Genomic DNA, 13,390 nt, shown 5'->3' on the forward strand with positions numbered 1-13,390 from the left:
ACAACTTCTATGATTCAATGCTCTTCTGTCCTTACTGGAGGATGGAGCTTGTGCAGGCAGTCACAGCCACAAATGCATCTACAGTTGTCAGGTACTGTCATTTAAAGCCAGACTAATATATCAAAGGAAAGAGCTATGGAGGCTAAGAGTACAGTCTTAAACTCTGCTTCTCCAGGGCCTCCTGAGTTCCCTTTGTTAATGGTGAGGTGAAGGACCAACTAAATATAGTCAGTGACTTGAACAAACCCTTGGAAACAACATAAAAAGTATAAATCCCTACATCTGAGTTTCTTAAATTACTTTTATAGTATTATCAGTTCTGAAGTAAATTACGTCATCATTGTGTACTTTTTGTGCAGCACATCCATCTATCCAGGATAAAGACAACTCGTAGTAGAGGTGGAATAAAAGAGTATTTTCTTTAGCATTTGTTTTCAGTACTTTGAAAATATTCTCTACAAAATCTGGACCTCACCAATTCTCTTCACTGTCCACCCCCTTCTCTCTTTACCATCCCACACTCCTCACCCCAAGGACCATCAGAATACCAACAACTGAGACACAGTGTGCCTACTAGAACCCATTTGTCATTTACTTGGGAGGTAGTTCTGTCTCTGACATTCATAGCAAAGCCATTTTCACAAGCAAAAATGACTGTCACTATAGAAATATGGAGGTTCTCACCTAGATATTCTGAACCCATTTAGGATATGTGGAAGCAGGTACTAACCAGCAGGAACAGAAAGTTCACAGCGAGGGGCAGGGCTGCTCCAAACCCCATTCCCTTGAGAGTCACTTGTGCAGTGGATGGTGCTCTCCCCAATGAGGTTGAAGGTCATCCCTCTGTCTGGGTGGGGGTCACATGTGTAAGATATTTCTTTTCCATAGGGAATATCTCCAAGGGGAGCTCCTGTGTGTCTCCCATTAAGGATAGCTGGAGGATTTGGGCAAAAGATTTCTAGAAAGAAAACAAGAGCTTTAAGTTCCATTAGAGTTTCACTTAAGATGACTGAAATATTAGTGACCTGTGACTGTGCTATGAATATAATTTTTTTTCTTTTAGAAAGAATATAACTAAGGTGGGTAGAATTTAAATCTGTAAGGCTTTTGTTGAGAGGCAACTAACTGATATGAGACCTAAATTACAGTTTATTGCAAAAGGCCAAAGACAGTGTTTTTGGACCATCCAGGTAGCTATGTTCATGATGAATTTGGAAAGTAATTTTTTTTAAAGTTTTTTTGAAAATGCCCATTTGGTTGTCTACTTTAAATCAGGCATAGTAAGATTACTGGGTTGACAATGAGGTTCAAGACAGACAAAGTTTTGGCCATTGGAGACCATAAGTTCCAAGGAAATCTATGAACTTTAATAATCATGAGCTATCATCTTTAGCAATGTAAATGTTTCTTGGTGATTCAAGACCATTATCATCAGGACCAACACCAAATTTCCAATGGTGTCATCAGACTACATTGGTAAGGCTCTTTTTACCCAGATTAAATGGTGCCAAAGAGCCTTTTCTTCTTTCTTCCAAATTATTAGCCATCATTTCTTCCTCCTTTTAGTCTGCTTAGAACAGTTCCTTCCCTAAAAGCACTTGATGCTTCTAATTTGATATGAATTTAGGAAGTGATGTCCAAGTTTATCAGAATTATGTGTATAAAAAAGACTTAGTACATCAAACAATGATTGACTTCTCATGCTTGAATTTTACCTGTTTGTGTTTTCCTAAGTTTATTTATATATTTATTTTCAGCTTTATGTGTCTCTGTAAGGTCGAGTTTGTTGGACACTTGAGTTTCCTCAGGTATTCATTGTTCTTCACCATAATACTCACCATAAAATATCCAAATCGATTTCTGTAAGTTATTTTAACACAATGCAAATTAAACATTTTCCAATAAGAAAAAAAAAGGTTTAAAAAATTATTGCCTTGCTTTAATAGACAGAATAGGGTAAATCAGTAATGTCTTAGTATGTCAAACATATACTTTTATCTAAGAGTTTCTGAATTCTTTCTGAATTTGGACATACTTTATTTAAGCAGATGGTTTGGAAACTTAGGACACCTCATCATTTCAGACACTGATTCATCATCCCAGCTCCTTCCACGTACTAATTTATCATATAACTCTGTTTTATTTTCTGCATAACATCCCTATTTAACTATCATTTTATATATTACAATTTTTAGAATTTTGATTACTTATTTTATTGTTCTTAGTCTGCTTCCCAACAAGAAAATACACTCCAGGAAAGTAGGGAGGCGTCTTCACTATTCTTTTACTCTTCATTACTTTTTCTACACATGGAAAGTCCTAGCACATGGGAAGCCCTACGTCATTAAATACTGCCGGCTAAAAAACAAGCTGACTAAACTGTTTATGATATGCGAGGGGATAAAAGAACATAAAAATTTGGCTGGGCATGGTGGCTCACACTTGTAATCCTAACACTTTTGGAGGCCAAGGTGGGAGGATAGCTTGAGCCCGGGAGTTTGAGACCACACTGGGCAATATGGCAAGACTCCATCTCTACAAAAAATAAGAAATTAGCCAGGTGTGGTGGCATGCACCTATAGTCCCAACTACTGGGAGGCTGAAGTGGGAGGGTCACTAGAGCCCAGGCCATTGAAACTGCAGTGAGCTGTGATTGCACCACTGCAGTCTGTCCTAGGTAACTGTCTCAAAAACGAAAAAAAAATTAAGAAAGATTACTCCTTATAAGAAAACTAAAAATAAATGACTAACTAAAACGTGCTACACCTTTATGTCATCTAGTTTCTTGCCACACGTTCCCCACAAAGTTAAACACTGTCATTAAACTAAGTGATTTACAGATTAGTAACAAATGTCAGAGAAGTCCTACAAGATGCTTCTTGAAATTCTTCCAACAAAGAAGTATTTTTATCCGAAATTTAGTTAAGTAAGGATCCAGACAACAGGTGATTCCATGCAGTAAACACACTGGAAAACAAAAATAAGAGAGTTATCCAAACTACATAGTTCTTTCAACTCACGTTCACACACTGGAACACTGCTATTCCAAAGGGCTTTCATTCCAGCCAAGACACAATGACTAGCAGACCTGCCTTTTAATCGGAACCTAAAGAAAAAAAGTGGTAGCAAATGTGTGAGCAATTCTCATCTCTCCCTTGATTTCTTCACTAATAGATGCTCAGCTTCCTCACTACCATTTCCTCTTTGACTATCATTTGGTTCTTAGGTTCAGGCCCAGCTAAAAGTCTAAATTCATTAGGGATCTGAATTCTTCAGTAGCTGGCAGAAACTCAAAGGCCAATTTATTTTAAAGAACCATGGTACCCTGTGACTGGCAAAGCAATTAGAGCTGATGTGCCATATAAACTTCATAGCCCAGCATCACCTACAGAAGGCATTAACACAGAACCAGACTTCTACATGGGCACAAGAGCCACAACCTTCAGGTGTCATCTTTCACTGATGGCTCTCTGACATCCCACTTATTCTCATTAGTGGGTCATGAGGCAGAACAACTCTCGATTTGGTAAGCAAAGCCAGGAACATCTGGAAAGAGAACAGCCATTGTTTTTCTTGCCACTCCAAATATAATGGGCCAGAGGAGGCTCACAGAAGCATGCTGAACCACGTGATCTAACAAACAAAGAAGGGTCGGGGGAGAAGTCTTTGCCACCCTGAAAAGCCTAACTTACTATTGAATCCTGCTTCCCTTCTGAAATCTAAAATCGTTCTGAAATTGGAAATCATTATTAGATGGTGGACTTTGTAAATGCCAAAAAATCCTCGGAAATTATTAAAAATAACTCCTTAATTGCTCAATCTAGTTATCCCCCTAGACTCATAGTGTACCAAGAATAATGGACACACATAAACAACTAATAATACCTCACTTAACAGTGGTAGAAGCAGGAGGCAGACAAATCCTAGGCAGATGGGGCGGATCCCAGTGAAATCTGACCTTCAAGCCGAAGACAGTTTAAAGCCTCACTACAAGTTCCAGGTAAATCCATGGACTGGCTTGAGAACCTCTCTTCCCATTGGGTGTGCTTTCCTCTGATTGATCCCCACTCTTCATCTATTTCACATACACCTGCTCTTCCGTAATTGGTTTTTTGCACTGTTGTGCCCACCTTTGAGTGGTGGCTTTGCTTTAGCCTTTTTTGCATACTCACAAATTAATACACACTTCCAATTCTGAGTCCATAAAAGCCCCAGAACCAGCCACACTGAGAGAATGACCCCCTGACTTCATCTGGGGTCCACCCTCGTGTCTCGTCTCTGCTGAGGAGCTGTTTCGTCACTCAATAAAACTCTTCTCCACCCTCCTCACCCTTCTATTGTTAGCATAACCTTCTTTTTCTTGGCTGCAGGAAGAGAACTCAGGATCCCACCAAACACAGGTATGAAGAAGGCTGTAATACAGTGACCCTTTGCCCTCTCCTAGGGGAGGGCAGCTATTCCATGCAACAGGAAGCAGCAGCAGATCAAGTCAGCCCTGGAGACACAGGCCTGAGCGGGGCGATGGGACTGACAGAGTTGTTAACACACCGCCATCTGTTGGGCTTCAGGCATTATCAAATGCTAAGAGCTATTAGCATGCTGTAACACCCCCTCTTGGCTTTGGGGTTGTGGGGACCCCTGTTTGGGCACCACCACGTTCCCTTCAGTGCGACATGCCTGGTTCAGCCGCAATCCCCACACGGAGCCAGCTCCTGTGCCAGTGCTTGGCGCAGCCAGCCAGAACCCACACTTGCTCACTACACACCCCCTCCTGCCAGAGGCTGAGCATGTAGTCGTGGCAGCCACAGGATCTGCATCAGAGCCCAAGCCAGGCACGGCCTGGGAGGGTCGAGTAGATGGGGTGTCTCCTGTCTTGATCCTGGGCCGAGCAAGGCCTGGGCAGGGCTGTTTCTGGCCAGAGGTCACCAGCTGGCAAAGTGGCTGAGAAAAATCTTGCATCAAAACAATTACACTGGCCATTCTTGACATGAAGATATGTAATTGGGTTAAAACATACTTATCCATACACTATTACAAATTTCACTTTTGATTGGTTTTAAGTTTCCTAAAACAACCTTTGCCTTATTATGAGGCAAACAATTTTCGTCTTACTCATCTTTTTTTCTCTAGCATACATTTTATAAAATTATGTTCTTTTGCCTCCAAATAAATACATACCCATTCATTTCAAGTTCCAACTGTGTGCACAAGATCAGTGACTGTATTTATGCTTGTACCTGACATTGAGCTGTATGTGCCATTTTCTCATTGTCTTCTGAAAGTGGTGCCACTTAGCCCCTACCCTTATTTCAAAACTACCCTTCCATAAATTCATCTCTCTGGGTACTTCTTATATACTAGGTCGGCTCCTGTTTTGGATTAACCCCTGATCTCAGGGGAGTGATTCTCCACACTGAGTCCTTGGTCTTAACTCTGGGTCACACTCACCCTTCATCGCAAACAAAGGACACCTTTGCTCCAAGCTGGAGATTGAGTGGAAACAGCACACGGCCATGAGGGAGTTGGCCCAGGAAGTCATCACAGGATTTCACTAGAAGAAAAATAAAACAACAGGAGTAAGACCTCCATGTGAGGGGGAAACAGAGCAATCTGGAAGCCAGAGAGTCAAGGCATCTGCACATCTGGGGACTTCAGGGCTCCAGTCTCCCTGGGGCATGCAGTGCAGAGACGCAGCCCCTCTGAGGTCATAGCCGTGCTCACAGCTGTAGAACACTTCCTGCCCAGATGAAAAGTTGTCCTGATGGCTTGGATTATGCTCAACATGCAGGATTTCTGGAGGCGGCTGACACACTGTGGAAAGGACAGTTCCAGAGTACTTGTTACTTACTGGGGGAATTTCTTTTGCTATACCCTATGCTTGCTGAAGGCCTCATGGCTAGTAAAAGGTAGAGCTATAGAACCCAATTCTCCCTAGCACAAGGCCCCAAATTCACTTGTAAATCTACAGTATACAAGGTATTTTCTCCTAGCTCTGGCTATCCAATGTGGAGTTATTAGTATTGGTAGATTCTCCATCTACATATTTCCTATGAAGGTAATCCCGATTTGTACCATTGTTATTCAGGTAATGAGACTGTCACCTGAGACCATATCTGTTTTATAGATTTCCTCCCATTTCTCTGATAGCACACCTATGACTAAAGTGCAGTCATACTGTTTCAGGACAGGCATGACCCTAAATTGGGGCTTACTCTGGAAGGGTTCTTGCCTCACCCAGGACAGAATTCAAGGATGAGCCAGTGGTGCCGGACAGCAATCTTTTAGAAAGGCACTGCCCCTGCAGAGCAGGGCTAACTCACAGGCAGTGCACCCAGAGTCAGCAACATATCGGCTCCTGGCAGCCAACTGTATTTATACTCCTGTAAGCCCACTTCAATTACATGTAAATTTTTTTTTTTTTTTTACTCATTTGTTTATTAATATAGAAAAGGAGCCCAAGGCAGCTGGACCAGTAGTACAAAGCACCAGGAGTTAATACCATTCTGGTGACAGGGTTGGTTTTACAAAAATGAAGGAGCGGGCGGGAGCTGCCAGGTTCTGAGGCTAGGCCCAGCCTACTGCCCAGAATCCCTGAAACAGCTCCCTGGGAGAGGGCTGACAGGTGGATCGGGGTGGAAACCATGGGGACAGATGGAGGGATAGAGGGTCATGCAGTGGGAACCACTCAGTGGCTGACAAGGACAGGGAACTGGTGGCTGGAGGCTCCCCATTGGGCCATGGGTAGGGGCTTGCAGATGGCCTCAGCTCTGGGGGCAGGTAGAGAAACTGCAGAGACTGATGGGCATGGAGAACCAGACATGGCCCTGGGGCTGAAGGGCCTTTCTACCCTTTCTTCCACCTTTGCTCTATACTACATGTGGGGCTTCGGGGCCTAAGGCACAGGAGAGGCTCAGAGGCTTCCAGTTGGGAGGAAGATGGGGCAAGGAAGGAAGCACTTGAGTGTCCCTAGCTTAGGCAGCCAGAGATGAGACATAGGCGGGACAACAGCACCCCCACATAGTGGGGCTAGAATGTGGGGCAGGGACGGGCTTTTCCTCAGCCAGTGACCGGAACCAGCCCCATGGCAATGGTGCCTATCTCAAGCCTTAGCAAATCAAGTGTGCAACAAGCACAGGGTGTCAGCAGACCTGGGCTCTAGCCAGAACTTGAATCACACGGAGCTGTATCACCATGGTCCAGCCATGTCCTGCCTTGGCCTGTTTCCTCCTCTGTCAATGAGGGCTTTGAATAAGACCTTCTAGGTCATGAAAAGGACTCTGCAGGTGAAGGGAACTCCAGGACCTGCTCTTGGTGGTTAACCAGACCCTGGATGGAACTGGTATGGGATGGGGTGAAGTAGGGGATGGAGGAGGAAGGTGTTCGTGCATGGAACCTATCCCCACAAACACTACAGAGCTAGGAAAGGCCACTGGAAGCCCGTCTTTGCCCAGAGGAAGAAAGGCCGCAGAGAGAGCGAATGTGGCTCGGTGCAATCCCTTCACATCCTCCACCATCTGGGTAACACTTGGCAAGAAGTGGATGAGTGACATTGTGCAACCCTTTATGTTCTTCCCCAGGGGTGGCACTGAAGGCCTCTTGTGGCTTCTGCCTTCAGCCTTTAGTGTGGGATCAAGAGTGTTCTTTTCACTGTGGTCCTGTTCTGGGAACAGCCTAAGACTCTGCCTGGCTGGCATATGTTAGTTGGTGAGGAAAGGACAGAGTGGGTGAGTAAGCAGAGAGGGAGGCAAGAGTGACTCTCTGGCTTTCTCCTCTTCCTCTTCAGAGAGTGGCTCAATCAACTGAGTTGCAGATCTTCTCCACCACAGCATTGAAGATGTGTGGCTGGTCAGCATAGACGTGGTGAGATGCACCCTCAATCTCCATGTCTCGGACATAGGAATCCGGCCGCTGCATCTTCACCTTTTTTCCCGTACTGGTATCTATCCAGGTATCGGACACATAGATCATGGTGATGGGCACATCTTTTCAAATCAAGTGAATTCGCTCCAGCATAGGGTGCTGGGCCCAGCCAAAGGACTCCATCATGGCTTTGAATACCGTCTTACCACTGGGATTCTGTGCATTGCAGTGATAGATATACTCTGATATGGTATCATCTTCAAAGAAGTCTGCAAACTTGTGTTTGAAGTCCGGCGGGAATCGCTGCACCAGGCCAGGTCCCCAGGGCCCAGCTACTCGAAGAACAGCCAGTGAATTGGAATGTCCTAGGACAGATGCCACAGCTTTGACCCAGGTTGGGGGTGCACGGATCTCACTGCGGTTAGTTGGTCGGAGGGGAAAGCCCCATGGGTCCACCAGGATGAGGTGTTTAACTCTATCAGGGTACTTGATTGAGTAAGAAGTGGCCAGGAATCCTCCCAAACTGTGCCCCAGGAGGATCATGCTGGGGATCCCCATGGTCTCCCGCCACGTCTCTATCGATGTCACAAACTCATCCTCAGCCCCCTCCGGGTCCCTCGGGAATGCTGGCCTTGAGCATTGCCCGAAGCCAAGCAGAGGGAAGGTGTGCAGTGTGCGGCAGGCACTCAGTGAGTCCATGTTAAGGACACAGAGGCCCACGCCGCCCCCGAAACTGTGCACCATCACCAGGGAGGTGTGGTCCTTTTGCTCGGGGCTCATAGTCACTGTCCAGATCTTATTCTGGTTTGGGAGGGACACATATCTGGCCAGGAACTTATTCTGGAGACACTGGAGGATCCTGGCTTCCACATTCTTCAGCTGAGACATGGAAGTGGGGCGCCACGTGGGCAGCCAGTTCCTCAGCCAGCCTTGAGGCTGCTGCTCCAGATCATCGGCCATAGTAAACAACTGCTTTCTGTTTTGTGTGTGTGCAGTTTTTTTTTTTTTTTTTTTTTTTTGAGGTGATATCTCACTCTATCACCCAGGCTGGAGCACAGTCGTGTGATCTTGGCTCACTGCAACCTCTGCGTCCCAGGTTCAAGTAATTCTCCTGCCTCAGCCTAATGAGATTTCAGGCATGAGCCACCTCACCCAGGTAATTTTTGTATTTTTATTAGAGACAGGGTTTCACCATGTTGGGCAGGTTGGTCTTGAACTCCTGACCTCAGGTGATCTGCCCATCTCGGCCTCCCAAAGTGCTGGGATTACAGGCATGAGCCACCATGCCCAGCCAATTACATGTAAGTTAAGGGGCATATCAATGCAAATTGAGGGGGTTGTTATTTAGAACTTTCCTGGAAAGGGGTGGTAACTTCCAGGTCGTTGCCATGGCATTTATAAAATGTCATGGTGCTGATGGGAATATGAGGGCAGCTAGCGATTGCTTTCATCGCCAACTGCCTGTTCCTGCTGTTTTTTTCCACTTCATCCTGTCTAGGACAGATTCTGTTTTGGTCAGCAGGATTGTGACCAGAACACAAGCCCTGCCAATCTCCTACCTCAATACATCCGTCTTTATATCCCTTTATCTGTTTGTCTTCCCAGTTCAGTGGTTGCACAAGGCTAACATGAGTTGGTAGAAGAACTGTAAGCTCTTTCTCTGTCCCTATGTATCAGCTATAACACCTCCCACTCAGCTGCTAAGCCAGCTATTGTGGCATCAGTAGACAAGATGAGCCATCAAAAACACAAGGCCTTAAATAAGCCAGTGTTGTTGTAAACAATAAATGAGATAATGTATATAAAGCGCTTAGGGCACAGCTGACCATAGAGTCCATATAATTTTTCAATATAATTGAGAGAGATTGGAGCTGGTACTTTGCCCTGAGAACTGATTAATAGGTGAGTCCAAAATAGCTTTTTTTCTGGCTAATTAAGGTCTTGCTTTTCAAAATGAAGACACATATGCATGGGTGCATGCACACCCCCATTCTTAATTTCATGCTTCTTCCCCCCAAAATTACTTTCCCACCTCCTCACCACACATCCCTCCCACTGAACAAATACTAATCTCCTGATCCAACAGCAATGCATGTAATTTGCAGGGACCTTCTAGGCCTCAGTCAGACTCACCCCTGGAGCAGCTTGGTAACTCTGGCTCCCATTTGTTCAGGGCCTGGCATTGCACACGGTGGGGTCCTTTCATGACAAAGCCAGGCTGACACCTAAACTCCACAACTTCATTTAAGGAAAATAAGCTTCTGTTGACAGATACCAATATTCCATTTTCCACATTTGGAGGCGTGCATTTGTTAGGTATAATGCACTGAGGGGCTGGGCCGCTCCAGATGCCCACTTGGTCATCTTTGCTGGTGCAGTATATGGAGGGCTCACCCACGAGCTCAAACAGCTTTCTCCCTCCGCTTCCAAGATTGCAGTGGTAGGTCACCACAGATCCATATTGAAAATTCTCTCTGTTAGTGCTGAAGAAATCTCCATTGGTGATGTTGGGGGGTAGCCCACAAGTAATTCCTGGCAAAAGAGACAGCAAGTTAACCAAAACAAAACCTTGGGACAGAGTCTTGCTCTGTTCCCAGGCTGGAGTGCAGTGGTATGATCACGGCTCACTGCAACCTCCACTTCCCAGGTCAAGCAATCCTCCCCACTCAACCTCCCAAGTATCTGGGATTACAGGCATTCACCACTGTGTCTGGTTTATTTTTGTATTTTTAGTAGAGATGGGGTTTGGCCATGTTGGCCATGCTGGTCTTGAACTCCTGGCCTCAAGCAATCCACCTGTCTCTGCCTTCCAAAATGCTGGGATTACAGGTGTGAGCCATCGTGCCCTGCCCGGTTTCTTAAAATTATACTTTACTGTAAATTATGCTAACAGCTTTTTGGAAATCCCAAATTACTGCAAGTAAATATCATCTAATATTTGCTAACATACAGATATATTCTAACAATTTTACAATATTATGAGTTCTGCTCTTTGTAGTTAACATTACTTTGCTAAATGTGTCCATATATTATTATAGTCCATTCTTTTCCTTTCTTTTTTTTTTTTTTTTGAGCGGAGTCTCGTTCTCCCGGGATGGAGTCATGACGATCTCGGCTCCTGCAATCCCCTCCGTTTTTTAGCATTCTCCGCCTCAGCCTCCCAGTTGGGACTAAGCGCCACCAGCCGCTAGTTTTTGTTTTTTAGTAGACGGGTTCACCGGTTAGCAGGATGCTCGTCTCCGACTCGTGATCCGCCCGGCCCCCAAGGCTGGGATACAGGCTTGAGCCAGTCTTTTTTTTTGAAACGTTGCCGGTGGGTGCAGTCGATCTGGCTCACTGCAACCTCCTTTTCCTGGTCTCAAGTGATTCCCCTGCTGCAGCCTCCCAAATAGCTGGGATTACAGACATGCACCACCATGCTCAGCTAACTTCTGTATTTTTAGTAGAGATGGGGTATCACCATGTTGGCCAGGCTGGTCTCAAACTGCTGACCTCAAGTGATCCACCTACCTTGGCCTCCCAATGTACTGGGATTACAGGTGTGAGCCACTGTGCCTGGCCTATAGTACACATTTATATTTCTTATGTTATCTCACCATTATTCATTTAGTTCTCTCTATATAGAAGGCATTTATCTTTATTCTATTGGTTATTAATATAATAAAGCATATAGCATAGCATTTTTTTTTTTTTTTTTTGAGACAAGGCTTTGCTCTGCTGCCCAGGCTGGAGTGCAGTGGCCCGATCATGGCTCATTGCAGCCTCAACCTCTCTGGCTCAAGCAATCCTCCCACCTCTTAGCCTCCCAAGTAGTTGGGACTACAGGTGTGTGCCAGTATGCTCATTTAATTTTTGAATTTTTTGTAGAGACAGGGTTTAACCATGTTGTACAGGCTGGTCTTGAACTCCTGGGCTCAAGCCATCTGCTCACCTAGGCCTCCTAAAGTGCTAGGATTACAGGTGTGAGCCACCACACCTGGCCCAGTATAACATCTTTATTAAATAATAAAAACAAAAAGCTCTGGCAGAACTAATAAAGACAAAGCACAAATACACAATATTACATATAATAAACACGATACTTACAGATTCAGAAGTAATAAAAAGAACTGGATACTGATCTACAGCCATACCACCCTGAATGCGCCCAATCTCGTCTGATCTTGGAAGAACTGTCCTACTCTACTGTGGGGCAGTGCCCAGCCAGTATATTGACCTTCTACAAAGTTTGTTCCCACTTATTCTCCCACCAGGTGGGTTTGAAATTGCTGATTTTCTCACATCATCACCAAACCCAGGATTATACACATTTTATATTCCTTGTTAGCTTGCAATTACTCATTCCCTTTGCTCCCCAAAATGTAGAAAGCTCATCTTCCAAACAACTCACAGGGAAGATGGCATGATCCTGTTTAAACAAAGAATAAGGAAGAAAGAGCCGCATGGCTTGAATATCCGATGTGATACTAAGAGCTTGCAGAGAGGATATAGGGTTTCTTTCACTGACTTTGTGTTTGTTGACTTCACTGAAGAAAATGCTCTTCAAACTGGGAGGTGTTCACCCAACAGAGGATGAAATTGGGGTCTGCAACTCACGTTGACAAATTGGCAGCTTCGTGCTCCAATGGGCAGTATTGCCTGAGATGACACATTCAGCAGATGAGTGACCAATGAGTCGGTGCCTAAAGGCAAACAATGGAAAATAATTGTGCTGTACATGCCTCATCAACGTCCTCACAGCATGCATATGTGGCAAACCAGAAGGATTACAATGTAGGAGAAGTCTAAGGCCTAGCCTAAACTTTACTTATTGTTCCCAGCTTTTCTTCTTTTTCCTATTCTCTCACTGTTAAAAGAAATATTTCTGCTCTAACTTCTCCTGGCCCACTTTGCTTCTTAATATCTTGGCTTCATTGTGGACTGTACCTGGCATCAAAAAAAAAGAAAAGAAAAAATTTTGTAGACCTGTTTGACAATTTTTTTTTAAAGTCTGTCTTTTCTCATATTATTTCTGCCATTTTTTGTTTGCATATTCCCTTAATCTGTGTGTGTGTGTGTGTGTGTGTGTGTGTGTGTGTGTGTATGTATAATACTATGTCATTTAATTTGAGCCATGCTTTTTATAAATACAAGATTTGTTGCTTTTGATCCTGTCTAGTAGACCTGGTTTTTTGACAAGAAGATTAAACCAAATGGATTGAAATAAATTATATATTTGATTTGCTTTTTTGTTTGTTTGTTTGTTTAGACGGAGTCTTGCTCTGTTGCTCAGGCTGGAGTGTAATGGTGTGATATCTGCTCACTGCAACCTCTGTCTCCTGAGTTCAAGCCATTCTCCTGACTCATCTTCCCGAGAGACTGGGATGACAGGCATGTGCCACCATGCCCAGCTAATTTTTGTATTTTTAGTAGAGATAGGGTTTCACCATTTTGATCGGGCTGATCTTGAACTCCTGATCTGAGGTGATCCTCCCACCTCAGCCTGCCAAAGTGTTGGGACTACAGGCGTGAGCTACTGCACCCAGCCTTG

General features: G+C 44.5%; 1 protein-coding gene and 1 pseudogene across 3 annotated transcripts in view; both read right to left on the reverse strand.

Moving 5' to 3' along the window:
* The window catches only part of CR1L (complement C3b/C4b receptor 1 like), a 93,476-nt gene that overhangs the window by 11,056 nt on the left and 69,030 nt on the right, over positions 1–13,390 (reverse strand). The window contains exons 12-17 of one of the 2 annotated variants that reach the window (XM_030935939.1): positions 12,457–12,542; positions 9,994–10,392; positions 5,638–5,811; positions 5,449–5,554; positions 3,021–3,106; positions 731–958 (exon numbers count right to left, since the gene is read on the reverse strand). In XM_030935939.1, the coding sequence (XP_030791799.1) occupies positions 731–958; positions 3,021–3,106; positions 5,449–5,554; positions 5,638–5,811; positions 9,994–10,392; positions 12,457–12,542 (1,079 nt within the window). The remainder of the gene's footprint in view (positions 1–730; positions 959–3,020; positions 3,107–5,448; positions 5,555–5,637; positions 5,812–9,993; positions 10,393–12,456; positions 12,543–13,390) is intronic. The other variant, XM_010365637.2, reaches the window with a different exon arrangement.
* LOC104664180 lies at positions 7,742–8,828 on the reverse strand (annotated as a pseudogene). Its single transcript, XR_004058782.1, has one exon. The product of XR_004058782.1 is annotated as a (Lyso)-N-acylphosphatidylethanolamine lipase pseudogene (transcript).

Source organism: Rhinopithecus roxellana, chromosome 8, assembly GCF_007565055.1.
Source record: "Rhinopithecus roxellana isolate Shanxi Qingling chromosome 8, ASM756505v1, whole genome shotgun sequence".
NCBI classification, from domain to species: domain Eukaryota; kingdom Metazoa; phylum Chordata; class Mammalia; order Primates; family Cercopithecidae; genus Rhinopithecus; species Rhinopithecus roxellana.